Source organism: Petaurus breviceps, unplaced genomic scaffold (assembly GCF_028583685.1).
Source record: "Petaurus breviceps papuanus isolate PSGF00001 unplaced genomic scaffold, PetGlider_PUasm1.0 90731, whole genome shotgun sequence".
Lineage (NCBI taxonomy): Eukaryota > Metazoa > Chordata > Mammalia > Diprotodontia > Petauridae > Petaurus > Petaurus breviceps.
The window spans coordinates 11,149,197-11,166,877 of record NW_027187325.1 but is presented as its reverse complement, the minus strand read 5'-3'; the positions used below and the strand labels follow the sequence as shown (position 1 = coordinate 11,166,877).

The 17,681-nt window shown below is 37.0% G+C and overlaps 1 protein-coding gene across 5 annotated transcripts in view; it reads right to left on the bottom strand.

Moving 5' to 3' along the window:
• Positions 1–17,681, bottom strand: part of MID1 (midline 1) — a 459,261-nt gene that overhangs the window by 76,833 nt on the left and 364,747 nt on the right. For all 5 annotated transcript variants that reach the window (XM_069066924.1, XM_069066926.1, XM_069066927.1 and 2 more), the window contains exon 3: positions 12,551–12,646. In XM_069066924.1, the coding sequence (XP_068923025.1) occupies positions 12,551–12,646 (96 nt within the window). The remainder of the gene's footprint in view (positions 1–12,550; positions 12,647–17,681) is intronic.

The following is a 17,681-nucleotide window of genomic DNA, read 5'->3' as shown; positions in this document are numbered from 1 at the left end:
AAAATTGTTAACAAAAACTCTGAATTTCTTCCTGTGATATTTAGCCCTTAAAAATTTGAACTCAATCAAGAAAACTTTAGTACTAGAGTTCAATTCCTATTTTTCATATTTCAAATTACAGAGATACAAAAACAATGTCGGCTTCATTAGTTTAAAGAAAAAATTGTTTCATTAACACTTGTCCAAAAAATTACAAATGTAGCAAGGGCTATCTTTAGGAGTATGTGTGAGGATGGCTAAGGGCTCACATGAACCTGACTCTTTACTAAAGGACATGCATGACCAATGGTCCCTGGTTATTTTCCCTGTGATGGTGGAGGGTTGAGGGGGATGTGATGAAGGGGATTGTTCATTGAACCAGAAAGAGCCACTCACTCTGGTCTATGAGGAATAAAAAAAGAGGGTACCTGTTCTTTATTAAAGTAGTCACAAACAACTCCATCTTCCCCTTGGACTTCTATGAAGAGGGAAAGGGATTTCTCTTCCCCATCAGCAGCTTTGGTGGCAACATGCACATGGAAGTAACCCTAACACTGGACCCAAGTCCCCGGCTGCATCTTATGTTTTGTGTTTCTCAGAGCAGAGGTCACCAAACGTGTGATCACAAGAGACTGATGCTTCCAGTCTTAGTAGTTACCTGGTGAATAAGAGAGGGCTAGAGTTCTTGAATTGGGTGTTAGTTGACTAGGAGGGGGAGTACTTCAAGCTACATCCTTCATGGAGGAGAAGATGAACATCAATAGGAAATTCAGCCATGTCATGGTTGGCCCCAAAGACCTGGACTTTTAGTTTCTACCTAAGGGGCAGCTGAATGGTACAATGGATAGGGTACCCTGCTTGAATTCAAATCCAATCTCAGGCATTTACCAGCTGTTGTGAACCTGAACAAGTCATTTAACCCTGATTGCCTCCAAAGAAAAAGTTTCTGTCTTTGACTTCTGACTATGAGAATTTCCCTGTTTTAGAATTCAAGTATGAGAAGAAAGTCACAAAACTGGCTTTTCCCCTCTCTCCATTCTTATATAAATTATTCTCTTGGTTCTGTTTATTTAACTCTGCTTCTATTCACCTAAGTCTTCTCAGAAGACCTTTCCTTCATAATTTCTTATAAGGAGTTACTTTCTTTTTCATTGACATGCCATAATTTCTCTTACTCCTCTGTTACCCAGGTCTTAATTCAAGTTTCCCATTTTGCCATACTTGACTATTAACTTTGGAATTTTTTCATTAATCAGATTAAAAAGAAATGTGAGCCATGGCATGCCTGAGGAACCCACCCCCGAAGCACGTATATACTATCATGTTCCAATCTAAGACATATGGCATCATGATTCCTAATACGACCTTGGACTTAATTATTCATTCCACCTAAATTAGAAAGATAAGTAAATGATGAAGGATTTGGATCCAACTAAATAGAATTTTTGGAAGCTAGAAAATCTGTAATCTTGGGTTGATGTGATATCAGTTCATTATACTTTGTATTCAGGTGAAGTCCTTATTCTCACACACATCTTAGTGAAGATAATCCAGTCAATGAATCACCAGAGTCTCAGCCTTTAGAAAAGGGCACAAAATCCCAAGTACCACAGTGAAGAATGCATCATAAAAATCCTGCATCACCAACAGCTGAAATTATTTATAGGATGATAATGAGAACAAAACAATTTGTGGGCATAATTATTATTATAAAATTTAGCAAACTAGAAAATCAATCAGATAGAAGCTAGATAGGAAATTTATATAATCCTCTTGTAGGATTATATATATATAATATGTAATAAATAAATAATATATAATAAATGTTTGTTTCCTTCTTTAAAAAAAATCAACCAGTAAACATTAGTTGAGCACCTATTGTATGCCAGGTACTATAATTAAGACTGGATATACAAATACGGTAGGTAGTACCTAAAATCCAGGAGCTTACATTATACCAAGGAAAGATACATATTCAGATTAAAAAAATACAGACTGTATTTTTTTTTAAATCACACAGTCATTAAAGGCATGAGGGTAGGTTGTACATGACTGCTAATAATTGAGAGAATTAGAAAAGTTCCTTTCAAAGAGATGGCTTTTGATTTCAATTGTAAACAGAGTGTGAGGGTTCCAGAAGCAATAAAGAACATTCCAGACAAGGGGGACAATCTGTGAAAAGATGAAAAAAAAATGGATATTATCTTGACATGACACTGACTACATTCTGAAGAATCTAGAAACCCAAACTTAGAATGCAGACATTAAGGGTAGTTTTCCTTAGACAGAATAGGGTATAATTCAATTACACTGCTAATTTTGTCATGAACACCCTAGAGCTTGAATCCAGGATTATGACCTCGACTACAATGGGGGCATGAACTGGCCTCTGAACATAGCCTTATCTGTTTAACATCATCCCCCTCCTTCCTCATCACACCAAAGTCTTGTACTGGTACGGCAGCGGTCTGCATGGTTTTAGATTGCTAGCCTTGCTTAATGAGAGCAGGATCTGATTCTAATTATATAGAGAGAGAATTCTCCCATGGAGTCAAATTGTTGAGAATCAGATTCTTAGATGAGAGTGCCAACAGATCATGACTGTTGACATTCACGTCTGCCCCCCAGCGTGATAGAATAAAATCTAAAATCAGACACCTGTTCTCCAGACATGGTTAGAGTACTTTGGGTATGAATGATGGTCCTTTAGCAAGAACAGTCATATTGCCAGAGGCTCCATTAGACACAACTTTCTGGTGTTATGAAAAATTCAGGGGGGAAAATGAAAAGAAAATGCTGCTTCCTTCTAACCCAATTATTTTTTTTTATTTTAAAATTTACAGCTGAGTGATTCAAGAACTTGCTAGAATTGCTTTAAAAGTCCTTTATGGGCTGTCATTTGTTGCCAAGATGGTTTTTCTTAAGTTCTTAACAAGCTACTGTAACATCCGATTTATCTGTCTCCATTTACAGAGCCTGTCATATGACACATAAGTCTGAGCACAGATCTCATTAAATGTCACTTAATTCACCCACAAGAGGCTTTTCAGCCTATGTACCAGCTAATGCTGGAAAAATTCAGAAAAACACAGTAAGAAAGCAAATGTTCTATTAAAAAATAAGAGAAAATTGGGGTCTGTGAATCTAGCTGAGAGGAAAAAAATGAGTGAAGAACAATTTATTTGCAAAGAAAACAAACTGTGATCTCAAAGCAGTTAAGATTAGTCAAAGAAGTCCATGTCAGGTATATTTTCTCAAAGAAGCTTGGAAAACAATATTCAAGGTAGAGATCATCATGTGAAAACGAAACCAGACAAGGACAGTAGGGTTGTTTGGGCCTTTATTTGAAATTGGTCTGGGAAACAGCTGTACTTTCTCTCTTGCTCAATATCCCACAATGAATTTAAGACTTGGCCAACCAAGGGTACAGATGTGAATGTTCAATGCCATGTTGGGGCCTGTATGTAAAGATTTGACCCTCAGAAAGAAAGGTCCCAAAGACACTAAAATTCCAGTTTCAGCTGTGAGTCAATATTTGCCAAGCTGTTAATTCCAGAAGAAATAAAACATGTTCTCTATAATTATTAAGAAACATTTAAAACAAGTCGTTTGTTGCCTCTCTGGACTGAATGAACAAAATTAAGCCCTGCTCCACATTTTGTTCACCCCTCAGAGTTTGTCCTCAATTCCTAACATAATTTATTCCATTCTCATCTTTTTTAACAAGAGAGATTTCTGTTGTAAAACTTTTTTTTCTTGCTGGAGAAAATCCTACAAGAAGATTTAAAATTAAACAAATTTTACAAATGTTTACTAAACTTCACAAAATAACCCACTGGGCCACTTCAATGGGAGTTGCCTCACTCAAAGTGAGAAGCTGAAAAGACCTTAGCTTAAAAGGACCAAGGTCTTCCACTGCATCCTGAGCCATCTCCAGTAGTCCTGATGAATATCTGGCCACTGCACCCGATTGAAAGTCGTGTCATCATCTCCCTCATGTCATGGTCCTCTTTGAGAACAAAGGACAAATCACAAATAGTTTTTGCCCATTCCCTCTAAAACCTATATAGTTCCTTGTTCTCAAAATGAATCTCTGTTGATCTCTGAGGACATTCAGAGTTATGGTCAGAAAGTCAATTCATTTTCATCCTTTTCAAAATTACCCATTCAAAATCAGGAATGTTGGTTTTTTTCCTAAGAGGTAGAAAAAAGGAAGGGAGGAAGGAAGGGAAGGAGGGAGGGAGGGAGGAAGGAAGGAAAGACAGAAAGATAGATAGGAAAACAGAAAGAAAGACAAACAGAAAGACAGAAAGAAAGAAAGGAATGAAGGAAGGAAGGAAGAGAGAAAGAGAAAGGAAAAAAGAGAGAGAGAGGAAGAAAGAGAGAAAGAGAGCAAGGAAGAAAGAGAGAAAGAAACAAAGGAAGGAAGGAAGAAAGAGAGAGAGAAAGAGAAAGAAAGAGAGAAAGAGAGAGAAAGGAAAAAAGGAAGGAAGAAAGGAAGAGAGAGAAAGAGAGAAAGGAAGAAAGAGAGAAAGAAAGAAAGAGAGAAAGAGAGAAAGAGAGAGAAAGGAAGAAAGGAAGAGAGAGAAAGAGAGAGAGAAAGGAAGAAAGAAAGGAAGGAAGAGAAAGAGAGAGGGAAAGGTAGAAAGAAAGAAGAAAGAAAGAAAGAAGAAAGAAAGAAAGAAAGAAAGAAAGAAAGAAAGAAAGAAAGAAAGAAAGAAAGAAAGAAAGAAAGAAAGAAAGAAAGAAAGAAAGAAGGAAGGAAAGAAGGAAAGAAGGTAAGAAGAGAAAAGACAAAACACCAACTTCTTGCATTATAAATAAAGGCCTTGGAAATGTGTATGGTAGGGGTGTGGATGTTGGGAGGGAGTGGCATTTCCTCATCTGGAAGGATTTGTTTTCACTGATTTGATTTATAGTCATTAGGAGTTTTCCCCACCCTTTCAAAGTATACAGGTTCCAGCTGGCATAAGATTTATTTTCCTGAGGACTGGCAATACCCACCAAAAGGCTGACTGCTGAGAAGAAAGGGGGAAGTTCAAGCTCTTTCTGGTGTCTTAGCACTGTGAGCAATTTGTGTAAACCTTGGAAAGGCAACTGCTCCACACAATGGAATAAATACTTGTCCTTAACACACACAGATAATAATGCTCACCCTCCATCAGTGGAACACAAGACTTGGCTTGGTTCTCTAAAAGTAGTTAAGGTTTCTTCACTGAATTAATGCTCTTTCTTATGCATCAAGCTGCATCACTTAGCACAGTGCCTACCACAAAGCAGGCACTTAATAAATGTTTACTGATTATTCTTGTCTGGTCCTTCTTAAGAGCAAAGCTATGAAGCAGCTAGGTTGTAACTAATGCTCACAATATAGAATGGATCTAAATAATATGGAAACTTAGCCCTCATAAGCACCATTCTTTAGCCAACTAAGATGCCTGGTCTCAAATTTCATTCAATTAAATTTCAAAGAGAGTTATTAGGCATCTACACTTACTGTGAGCATGATATAGAGAAGAAACAGAATGATGGGGAGTAGGGGTTCTTGACTTTTCCTGTGTCATGGCCCCCTGAGGCAGTTTGGTGAAATCTATGGATCCTTTCTCAGAATAATGCTTTTAAATTAATATAATAAAATACATAGAATTACAAAGGAAACCAATCATATTGAAATACATTTCTATCAATCACCTGTCTCTATCCATATTTCTCTATTATCTCTATCCATCTATCCATCCATCCTTATCCATCTCTATCATCAATCTATGCATTTATCTATTTATCAACCCATTCATCCATCTACCCATCCCTGTCCATCTGACTCTGCTTATCTATTCATCTCTCTCTCTATCATTTATCTATCAATCATTTATATGTCTGTCCATCTGTCTATTTCTCCACCAGCCTGTGTGCCTATCTCATCCATCCATCTATTTATCTATTGATTGATCTATTGATCTATTGTTCTATCTAGCTCACAGTCCCCAGATTAAGAACCTCTGTTAGAGTAGATAGAGGGCTGAATCCAGAACCATAAAGGCAAGGATTCCTGGCCTGTTCCTGAAGCATAGATCTGAGTGCTTACGGCAGGTCATTTCACCTGTAAGGGCCTCAGGTAATTTTCTCAGACTTAGAAATTTCAGAAAAGTCCCCAGTGTGCATCAGTGGACAGGGTTTCCAAACTAGGGGTTTCCAACACTAATTGAATTACAGGCTCAGATTTTTTTTAAATTATAAAAAACAACAAATGGAACAGATTAAAAATAATCTTTGCCCTTAACTGTGTTACCATTTAGTAGGGGAAATAAAATATTTATGCAAATAAATAAACATATGTAGAATATATAAAATGAGGAAATACAGATTATTTTTAGCTAGTAGAATTAAGGAAGTGACATGGAAAAAGTGACACTTGAGATGGGCCTTGAAAGAGCAGGGTTTTAATAGGTATTAATGTGGATCAACGGTGGTTCATGTGTGGGGGATGATAAATTTGATTCATAAAGGCAGAAGAGGGCAGAACTAGCTTTTATCTAGATTTTATGTCCTCCCTAGTGCTTATGAAAGAATAAATGAGACTGCACAATGCCTGGTAGTACAGTTTGTTTGGAATACAGAGTGCATGAATGGAAATGGAGTGGAATAAGCCTGTAAAACTAGGCTGGAGCCACATTTATAGAGAAACATTCACAGTAAGTCAATAACATTTATTTTCAACAACCATTGCTTTCAATTGTACTACCCCTCCAAAAAAGAGGATTCTCTGTTGTAATAAAGAAATATAATATAACCAGGTCAAATCCTGGCATATATATATATAATGTGGTGTCATCAGTGAAAAGGCAATGGTGGGACAGTAGGAAGAAAACTGGATTTGGAATAAGAGAATCTGGATTCACTTCCAGGCTCTTCTTCTTACTATTTGTGTGAACCTGGGCAAACCAATGAACTTTCCTGGGCCTCAGGTTTTTCATCTGAAAAATGAAGAAGCTGGGTTAGATGGCCTCTGAAATCTATTCTAGCTCAAAGTCTGAGAATCCACTGTGAGAACCGCATCTGCCAAAGAATACAGCAGTCTAGCTATGGAGGAAATGCCCAAGGAAGAAAGAGGTTGTGACTTGCCCAGAGTCACATAGCTAATGGGTATCAGATTTGGGATCTGAATCACCCAGATCTTGTCTCAGAGCCCAGAACTCTATTCATTCCACAGCACTGTCTTTTGTTGAGGTTCCAAAGGTTCTAATTTCTCAATTTGTTCTGCCTAATTCAAATAGCAATATCTAGCATTTGAAAATATATGGTATTTAAAGATAAATATGTAGCGTTTAAATATAAATATGTAGTAACTATAGCATTTAAAGATAAATATATAACATTTAATTATAAATATGTAGCATTTAATACACAGCATTTAAAAGATAAATGTATAGCATGTAAATATAAATATGTAGCATTTAAAAATAAATATGTATCATTTTATAGTATTTAAAGATAAATATGTAGCATTTAACTATAAATATGTGGCATTTAACATATAGCATTTAATAGCTAAATGTATAGCATATAAATATGTAACATTTAAGTTTGTAAACGCTTTACATCTTTTATCTCATTTGAGCTTCACAACAACTCTGTGAGGTATATACTTTACTCCCATTTTATAGAGGAGGAAGCTGAGTCTGAGAGAAGTAAAATCTCACAGCTAATAAATATCTGAGGCAACATTTGAACTTGGGTGTTGCTGATTGCTAATACTATCTTGCTCAATACAATCTCTTAAATAATTCCAAAATGTATCCACTCACAAGCATCCATATCCTCCTTCCCAAGGGAAATATGGAGATATAAAAAAACAAACAAACCCACAGCAGAAATGATAGTACTCTTTACTACTTGTCTGGCACAAATTGTCCATGCTTCATGATGGTCTATTTCCAGGGGTGCCTAATCTATCCAATAGAAGCTTCATTTACAAAGCTACAAATACATAGACCAAAGTGTAATCTCTTGAATGAAAGCCCCTTGTAAATTTCCTGAATGAAAACTTCATCTATAGTTGAAAATTACTCATCTTAACAGGAACCCAATTTTATATCAACATTAAGAGAAACAGCACTATGTAAATTCAAGCAAAACTAATAATGAATCAACAAGTGAGTCGATCTGAAATCACTGAAGACAATAATGAAAACCAGAGGTTGATGTTTTGGTAACTAGGCTGGCTTTACTCGAATGTAAAAAAGCACCAAAGCTGTAAAACATTTATAAGACTCCTCTACATAACTCAGGTAATTTTAACTGAGGAAACATAACTCTTTGTTATTGTCTCAAATATAAAATGCCATCACATCATAAAACAGAAATATAGGACAGTTGTATCATTCAATTTTCCCCATTCTTTCATTCCTTTAAGACACATTCACCCTTTTCAACATAAATGAAAACATTATGGAGAGTTTCATTATTATTTACATTGCAGCCTAATCAGCAGTACTCAACCTTTTCTTTAGAGAATTGCAATTGGCAAATTCTGCTGTGGAAAGTTGGACTGAGGGAAAATGTGAGCACCACAATCTGTTATGGGTCTAGCTGCTGCTATAATCTGGTTCCTTCTTCACATCATCAGAGAGATGGTTTTCATTTGATTATTAGGGCAATACTTGGAGTAGGAGAAGCAACTGATTGGCCCTCTGGCTCATCTTTCAAATCTTTGCACCCGCCTCCTTCCTCTCTTATTATTCATTCCCTTTTCTTTCTCTCCTTATCCTCCCCCTTTTTTATTATCTCCACTGTCACTGTGCTCTCTGCTTCCAAAAGGCCCAATTGATAAATGAGAAGGAGAATATAAGTCAAGTGGGTGGGAGGAAACTTTCAAATTCTTTTATTTCCACTGTAAATCCAAGATACAAAAACAGGAAGGACAATAAAAGAGAACTCACGAGGAGAGTGCCCTGTTATCATTCCTTCACATGGTTTGGTCAGTCATAGATCTGAAGCTGGAAAGGGCTTTGGAGGCCATCAGAGACCCAGAGGAGTTAAGTGACTTGTCTAAGGTTACACAGTGGCAGAGCTAGAATTGCCATCCAGGTCCTTTGAATCCAGATCTGGATTTTTCCTCTTTACCTTGACTACTTCTAGAATTTGTGATTTCATCAGATGGACACTCCTTCTACCAATTCAGAAGAATAGACACGGTATAGAAGAATCTATTCCATGGTGGGCAACATTCTGGTAAAGAGCCTCTCCAAATTTAACTAGTTTGGTTAACAGATGAGAAACATACTGTTTATTACTAGACCCACTGAAAGATTCACTTCAGCTTTGATGTGCTAGAGACGACTTTCCATTGCCTGGTATTTTAAGAACTATGGATCACTTCTACACCATAATGAAGCATCAGAAGAGAATTTTACTGTGAATGCTCCTCAAAAAATTGTTAATGCCCCTCTTCCCAAACTAACTCTTTTTTTGGGAGGGGGGAAGACAAGGCAATTTGGGTTAAGTGGCTTGCGCAAGGTCACATAGCTAGTAAGTGTCAAATGTCTGAGGCCAGATTTGAACCTGGGTCTTCCTGACTCCAGGCTGATATTCTATTCACTGCACCACCGACCTGTCCCCCTTCCCAAACTACATTGAAATATATATGTGTATAAAATGAATTCTATAGATATTATACTGTATAACATACATACATATGTCTGTCTGTGTATGTGTATGTGTATATACACATACACACTACAGTGACCTCCATTAGAATACAAGCTTCTTGAGGACAATTACTTTTTCACTTACGCCTTTGCATTCCTGATACTTAGGGAGATGCCCAGTGTATAGTAAGTATTTAATGGGCTCTAAATGGAAAATTATCCATAAAGAATTGGATAGGTGGCATAGCACACTCTTTAGAGGTGGGGAGGTCTAAGTCTGAATCCTGTGTCAGTCGTGTGACCCATGGCTCTCTGCCTCAGTGTCCTCATCTGTAAAATGGGGGTGATGAGAGCACCTACCTCCTAAGGTTGTTCTGAGAATCAGATGAGGTACTAATAGTAAAACACTTACACGGTACTTGGCACAAAGCAAGCACTATGTAATTGTTGGCTATTATTCACCTTAATAGGGAGACTACTATCATCATTAATGTTAATAGCACCTGTTTCATAGGGTAATTGTGGAGGTCAGATGAGACAATATACATAAAAGGCTCTGTAAGCTTTAATGTTAGCTATTTATATTACCTGGAAAATTAACTGGATTTATTTTTTTTGAAAATGCCATTAATTTTTTTTTCTTCCAAAATATCAGTATTGATGGTGAGAAAACTGGAACACCATTAGGTCTAATAATAATGAATAATAATAATAGCTACTTTTTATACATCAATTAAAGGTTTGAAAATTTTTCAAATACTTAATCATTTAATCTTCACAACCACCTTGGGAGGTATCCTCCCTTTACAGATGAAGAAAGGCAGACAGGGTTAAATGACTTACCCTGAATCACACAGCTAGTGTCTGAGACTAGATTTGAATCCGGGTCTTCCTGATTCTAGACCCAGTTCTCTATTCACTGTGCCACCTAACTGCCTTTAGAGAATTTTTACAGAAGCTTTATGGTGAATTTAAGAAGCAGCATTCTGTTTTGTTTTGGTTTTGCTTTTTGGAGGGCAATTGGGGTTAAGTGACTTGCCCAAAGTCACATGGCTAGTGTGTTAAGCGTCTGAGGTCGGATTTGAACTCAGGTCCTCCTGACTCCAGGGCCAGTGCTCTATTCACTGCTCCACCTAGCTGCCCCAGAAGATGCAGCATTTCACAGCATAGGTAAGTCACTGGGACAAAACTAAGATTTTGTCCTCAAATCAGTTTGGAGCAGGGTCCTTAAAAATCTTCAGTATGAGGCACAATCTCTACATCCTCTTTGAAGTCCCCTCCAGCTGGATCCAGATCACAGCACTCCATCTCTTATGATATACACTAAATGGCAAAATAACAATTAATTATGTTACCTATGTTAGAGAGCTGGCCCCAGAGTCGGAAAGGTCCGAGTTCGAATGCTACTTATCACAGACACATAATGGGTGCATGTTCACAGACAACTCCTTGTATTCTAATCAACTCTAAAAGTTAAGGAGAATGTACTGATTTGAATTGGTAGAGAAGGATTCTCACTCCACACCCTCCATCATATATAATATAGGGATGTAGAGGGACATTTTGGTAGGGTTGTAATCCTCTGCAACATATCACACAGTATAGGAATCCCCTTCAAGCACATTGCAAGGCAATGGGGTCAAACTCAAATACAAGTCTGGCCACTAAACCAAATGGGCGTATCCCTGTGAGCATGTAGCCGAATAATGATAATATTAAAAGCTGGCATTACATAAGGCCTATTGGGCATGATCGAAATGACTGAAAAATAACAAAAATGTTCCAGGCATTGTGATAAGCACCATTTTACAGCTCAGGAAACTGAGGCAGGGTCGCCCAACTAATGAGGGGCTGAGGCAATTTGAGCGGACTCAGACTGACTTCCTGACTCCGGACTCAGAGAGCCCTCTGTACTAAATCTAGCCACTGCCCCATAGAATAAAAAAAAAACCCACATGTTAATGTTATCTGTGTTTGTGTTGTTTCTGTTCAATTTTTTCAGTCATGTTCACTCTTCACGATTCCATTTGGGGGTTTCTTGGCAAAGATACTAGAGTGCTTTGCCATTTCCTCCTCCAGCTCATTTGACAGATGAGAAAACTAAGGCAAACAGGGTTAAGTGACTTGCCCAGGGTCACACAGCTAGTGAGTGTCTAAGGCTAGCTGACTCCAGGGTTGGCACTCTATTGTGCACTTAGCTGCCCCTGCCTATATTTTATTCTATCTTTATTTATTAAAAAAAATATTTCCCAATCATGTTTTAGTCTGTTTCCAGCTGCTCTCATGGACTGTGTTTGACATTTGTTTGTAAGCACTCCTTCTGCACTGGGGTTAAGAGTTCAGACTAGAAAGGACAGAAAGAATCCTTTCAACTGTAAAATTCTATGATTCTGTGGCTGATTAAAATGACTTAGGGGAAGGCTGTCACTGGGGGAATGACAGTCCCTGAAGGAATTTTTACAACATTCCTATTAACATGGTGTAATGGGAAGAATCTTGGATTTTGGCATTAGAAGAGACAGGTGCCAATCCTGGCTCTTCCACTTGACTTCTTATGTGACCTGGGCCAGGTGGCTAACCTCTCTGGACCTCACTTATACATTTTTTCATAATGAGGGAGTTGGACTAAGTTGAGTTGGAAGGTCCTCTCCAAATTTCAAAGTATGATCCCCGTTCATTTTTATTTCAAATGCATGCTTAGAGTGGCTTGCTTTTCAAATATTTATTAGCTTGGTTGAGTTTTGAAGTCTTCCTGGTTTACAAACTGCTTATCTGGAAATCCTTGGAGGGTCTCTGAAAGCCATGATATGTACAACAGATTGTTCTTCCTAAGTATGGTGTTTCAAACCTGGGTCTTTGGACATGCAGTGTAGACCCTAAGTCAGAAACATTAAAAAACATTTTTTAAAAAAAAATACACTTACCTCAACATGCTGACAAGTTTGAATCAGTTTAGCCAAAAGTGTTTCCAGTTCAGTGTTCCTCTTAATAAGGTTGGTGAGGTTACTCTCTAAGTTTTGCTGTTTGAATAGAAAACAAAAAAGGAAGGGGGAAAGAAAAAGAAATCTTTACTGGTAAGTATCATAATAACTTGGTATACACAGTAAATGCCATACACACAGTAAATTGGCATGTGCGTTTTCTTCTTAAAAAACAAACATGGCATTTATGCAACTCAAATTGTACGGTGTTAAAAAGGTCACAGTCCACATGCTTGAATGCTTTCTGAAGGTTGTATTTTAATGAACTTCCTGGAAATGTGAGAATGTGATCCTTAGATTTTTCCTTTCTTACCTTTTATTGTTTGACTCTCTGAGGAAGATATAATTGAGCATCTATTTATAAGTTACTTTCTAGGTCGTGAACTAAAAAGAAAGAAGGTTAGCTGATTTAAATATAACCTCTCCTAAACTGGAATTGTTAATAAAATATCCAAATAGCATGTTAGATACAACAGTTGATTTGGGGATTTTGGTATATCTGCTGAGGTTAGCTAAAAGCAGTTAGGTTAAAACTTCCCAGCGTTACAGTGCTTAGAAATTTCCCCATTGGACATTCTTTACTTGGAGTCATGGCATGTCTAATTGAATATGCTAATGAGGTTTTTACTTTTTTATATTACTGCCAGGTTAATTTTCCCTCAACACAGCTTTCATCATGCCAATCCCTTGCTTCATAAACCACAATGGATCTTTTTTCCTATATAGCATCAAGTGTATGTTCTGTCTGGTATTCAGGTCCCACAAACTTTGCCTATTAAAATCCTACCTATCCGGGGAGGCCCAATTCAATTCCTTATCTATGAACCATTCCCTTATTCCCCCAGTTGAATGTATTTTTTTCCTTTGTCTTCCCCCAAAATTTTATATCTTTTCTTGCTTCCAACACTATTTACATTGAAATTATTTTCTGATGATTAATGCATCAAAATTCTTTAGTCATTTCTGATAAGTTCCCCCCAGGATTCTTTGTCTGCCTATTCTCATTTATTTTTCCTCATAAAAATCAACATAGTATATATTTCATTCTTAATTCCACTTTTCTTAAATCCACAAATGTGCCTCGTACTATATTAGTAATATATACTATTATTCAGTAAATACTTGCAGATTCCTATAAATTGAATACACTGCTATGATGTTATCATAAACCAATATAATTCATTCAAAACCATTAAATAAGGTATAAATTTAATTATTTTAAATATTTGTTATATTAAAACATAAACCTATAAGTTTTGGTCTCTGAAAGGGAAACTTCCAGTCTTGAATTTAAAAGTGAATTCTAGAAAAATCAAGAACTTGTCCACTTGTCCTTTGTTTAAATATCAGTTTTAAGCTAGAGTTGTTTCATCTTGGAGAGAGGATAGTAACCGTAGCAGCCATTACTTAGCATCTCTACTAGTATAGTCTATGTCTACTCTACTTATGCTAAGAGTATACTGAAACCCTAATTTGGAAATTAGCTGCCAATCTACGTCAGAAATCTTTCCTAGCTTCCCATCCCAATGTTCATCCATTGTAGTGCAGTCATAGAGACTTTGTGATTAGTCTAAGTCTTAACTTTTCTGGGTCTAAGTTTCCTCATCTATAAAAAGAGGGGGTTGCACTCCATGGCTTTCAAGGTTCTCTCCACGTCTAAATCTATGATCCTACAGAATCACAAGTCCGGTCCACAAAGCATGTATACAAAGCCAAAAGTTTTAGTAAGAAAACTTTGAAAATTTTATAGTTTACTTAAATATAGAAAGAAGGAAAAAATAATCCTCAAACAATGACCTCAGGTGTTATGATGTTTCTTAATTGTGTTGTGTTTAGTCTTAATTAGCCCACATTTACTTACAATTCCTATTAAAAATGACTGTGGAATGTCAGTTTTTAAAATAGCAACAGCATCTGTTAAAAATGCATATGCAATCTAACTCCAGAGAGACTAACGAACTCGGAGTGCAGATTGAAGTATACTTTTTGTGTTTTCTTTATTTTTCTGTTGATTTTTGTGGGTGTGTTTTTTGCAATATGGTTAATATAGAAATATGTTTTGCATGACTTCAAATCTATATAGCTTATCTTTTCAAGGAGTGAGGGACAAGCAGGAGGGAGGGGGAGAATTTAAAACTCCATATTAAAATTTTTAATGTGTAATTGGTAAATATTTAATAAAATTATATATGTGTATGCACACACACACACACACACACACACACATAGATGTAATGTTTAGATGCATATGCACAGGGGAAAAAACCCTTAATCTAAAGAAGCTTATTTGGTATTTTATTCATTCCTTAATTCAGATATAAAACTTTTACAGAAAGCAAAAATGCTTTGCTTCTCCATTAACTTTCTCAAATGAATATTAGGGTGTCTTTATACCATTTCTTGGAACATAGTTCAAAAGCTATTTCACTATAAGCAGGAAATGCTGGAAACTGACATTTCTAGATAACACTGAGGCAAAAAGTTGGGATGTTTATTGAGCTATCCAAACTTTGGGAGGGTCAGTGTCTTATGTGTGCATTATCTAAAGCTGGTAGGCAAAAGGCGCCTTACTAAATATAATCTAACACTCTGGCTTTACAAACATCTGTTGGTATTTCTTTTTTTTTTTCTTTTCAAATACACACTATGAAGAAAATCTGCTTTCAATCAACCAATACATATAACTAAAGCCTGTGGTTAAAAAACACAAACCTAGCTTGATCCTTTGGGGTTACATAAAGTCAAATGGTACATATGTTATCCAAGTTGGAAGAGAAAACAAGAGAGGTTTTAAGGTACAATAAAGGGAAATAAGGCTGGCAGAGAGACTCATGTCCAAGCTGGACCAAAGGGGCTGACAATGCGTGAATAGAATATCCCAGGACTGGGAAGGTGAGAGGGAGATCCTAATTTTTTTTAGTTCTAGGTTATACATTAATGCACTTTGGCTGTTTGTAAATTTGTGGTAGCTTTCTTGGCTCCAGTGGTGCCACAAACCTCCCGTGTGGCATTCAACAGCTCATATAATTACTTTGTATCAGCTGATTTGACTAAAAAATGGGAATAAGAAAACTTTTTCTGGCCTCACCAGTGTGGCATATGAATAAGTAGATATATGTATCCACTTGGCTACAGAGGTCCCAAAACTTCTATATGGTGGAAAGGATAATTACCAAGTTTCCTGTTCCCAAGTCAGAAACTTTAATATTCTTATACTGCCATAATCAATCATCAGAAGAAGAAAAAGCCAACCAACTCTATAAATTTTCATTGGTTTCCAAATTCATTCTTCTTGTTTTTGAAATAAGCCCTTAATTAAAAAAAAATTAAGCATTGATAAAATAGTCTACTTGGAAAAAAATAAAGATAAACCAAACAGGTTTATTCTCTTTATTATTTGGTGGGATAGTAAACTTCTGGGACATTTCCAGGAGCTTTGTCCTATGGGAAGTCCATGTTGGAAATGCTGTATAAAAATGAAGTCTTCTGTTGCTACCTGTCCATGACTAGTCACAGACAGTTCTAAAACCTTTCAGCAGACTAGAACAGCATGCTTGAGTTGGATTCCATAAAAGAAAGGCCACATGGGCTGCTCGTCTTTCCTGGAGGAGGCAACAGAATAGCAAACCTCAAATTATGTCCAGAATGCCTGGACTGCTCATGTGTTAACCTTTTTTCATTGAGCTCGAAAACTAAGCCAACCCAGGACATTTGAGTCTGTGAGACAAAACCATAGCAGTTTCGTATCCATCCACAACCTAAGCTAATGGAGTATTTGACCCACAGAATCACTCAATTTGCTTTTGTAAGAACTCATTTTCATTGCTTCAAGATACATTACTCAGGGTTCAGTTTGAGCCTCATGGTCAGGCATTGGAGTCAGATACATATCCATATTTTGTATTTATATCTTGTAAATCTTTTTTCAGTTATGATTGGGACATCCAGCATTTTTGAAATTTTAGTTGTTACCTATTTCCTTACTCAGTGATGAAACCTCATGTTCCCCAATAGCTAATTATTTAGTTCCCTGAAAATTTTGCTCTGTTTTGCTCAGCTCTTCTCATTCTCTTTGCTGCATTCTGCCCCATCTATGCTGTTAGTCATTTTTTTCTTTGTCTGGAGGGAGGCAATTGAGGTTAAGTGACTTGCCTAAGGTCACATGGCTAGTAAGTATGTCAAGTGTCTGAGACAGTATTTGAACCCAGGTCTTCCTGACTCCAGGGCCCGTGTTCTATTCACTGAGCCACCTAGCTGCCCTAGTCATTTTTCAATAATAAGTGTATAAGTTATTCTGATTAGTCAACAATCGATCAACAAACATTGAATTAACACTTCCTAAATGCCAGGCTCTGTGCTAGTCAGTCAATAAATACTTATTAAGCTCGATAAATGTTTATTGAATTTAATAGAAAAAGCTCCTACTATGTGCCAGGCATTGTGTTAAGTGCTGGGAATACAAAGGCAAAAGTTTCTGCTCCCAAAGAGCCGAGAATTTAATGGAGACAGCATGCAAACAACCATGTGCTTTATACATGGATAAACGTAGCTTTATACAGGATAAATGGGAAATAATCATTAGAGGGAAGGAATTGGGAAATGCTTCCTGGAGAATTTTGTTTGGTGGGATTTTGTTGTTGTTTGCCCTTTATTCTCAAAGAGGACCGTGTCATCAGGAAGATGATGTCATGACTTGCAAGCGAATTGGATTTAAGTGAGGGAGTCAACCCACAAGGTCACCAGCCTCAGTTTTTCCTCTGGAGCCATCTGGGTCCAGTGACAAGATATGGATCAGGACTGGAGATGGCCCCAAGTGGGATTTTAGCTGAGACTTGATAGAAGCCAGGGAGGTAAGAAGTCAGAAATGAGAAGGGAGAACATTCCAGGCATGGGGGATAGACAGAAAAAAAAAAATGCCTCAAGCCAAGAGGAGGAATTTTTGTTTGTGGAATAGCAAGGAGGCCAGTGTCACTAGATCACAAAATACAGAGGAGGTTGTATGGTGTAAGAAGACTGGAAGGGGGAGGAAAGGGCAAGGTGAGGAAGGAATTTGAATACCAAACAGAGGATTTTA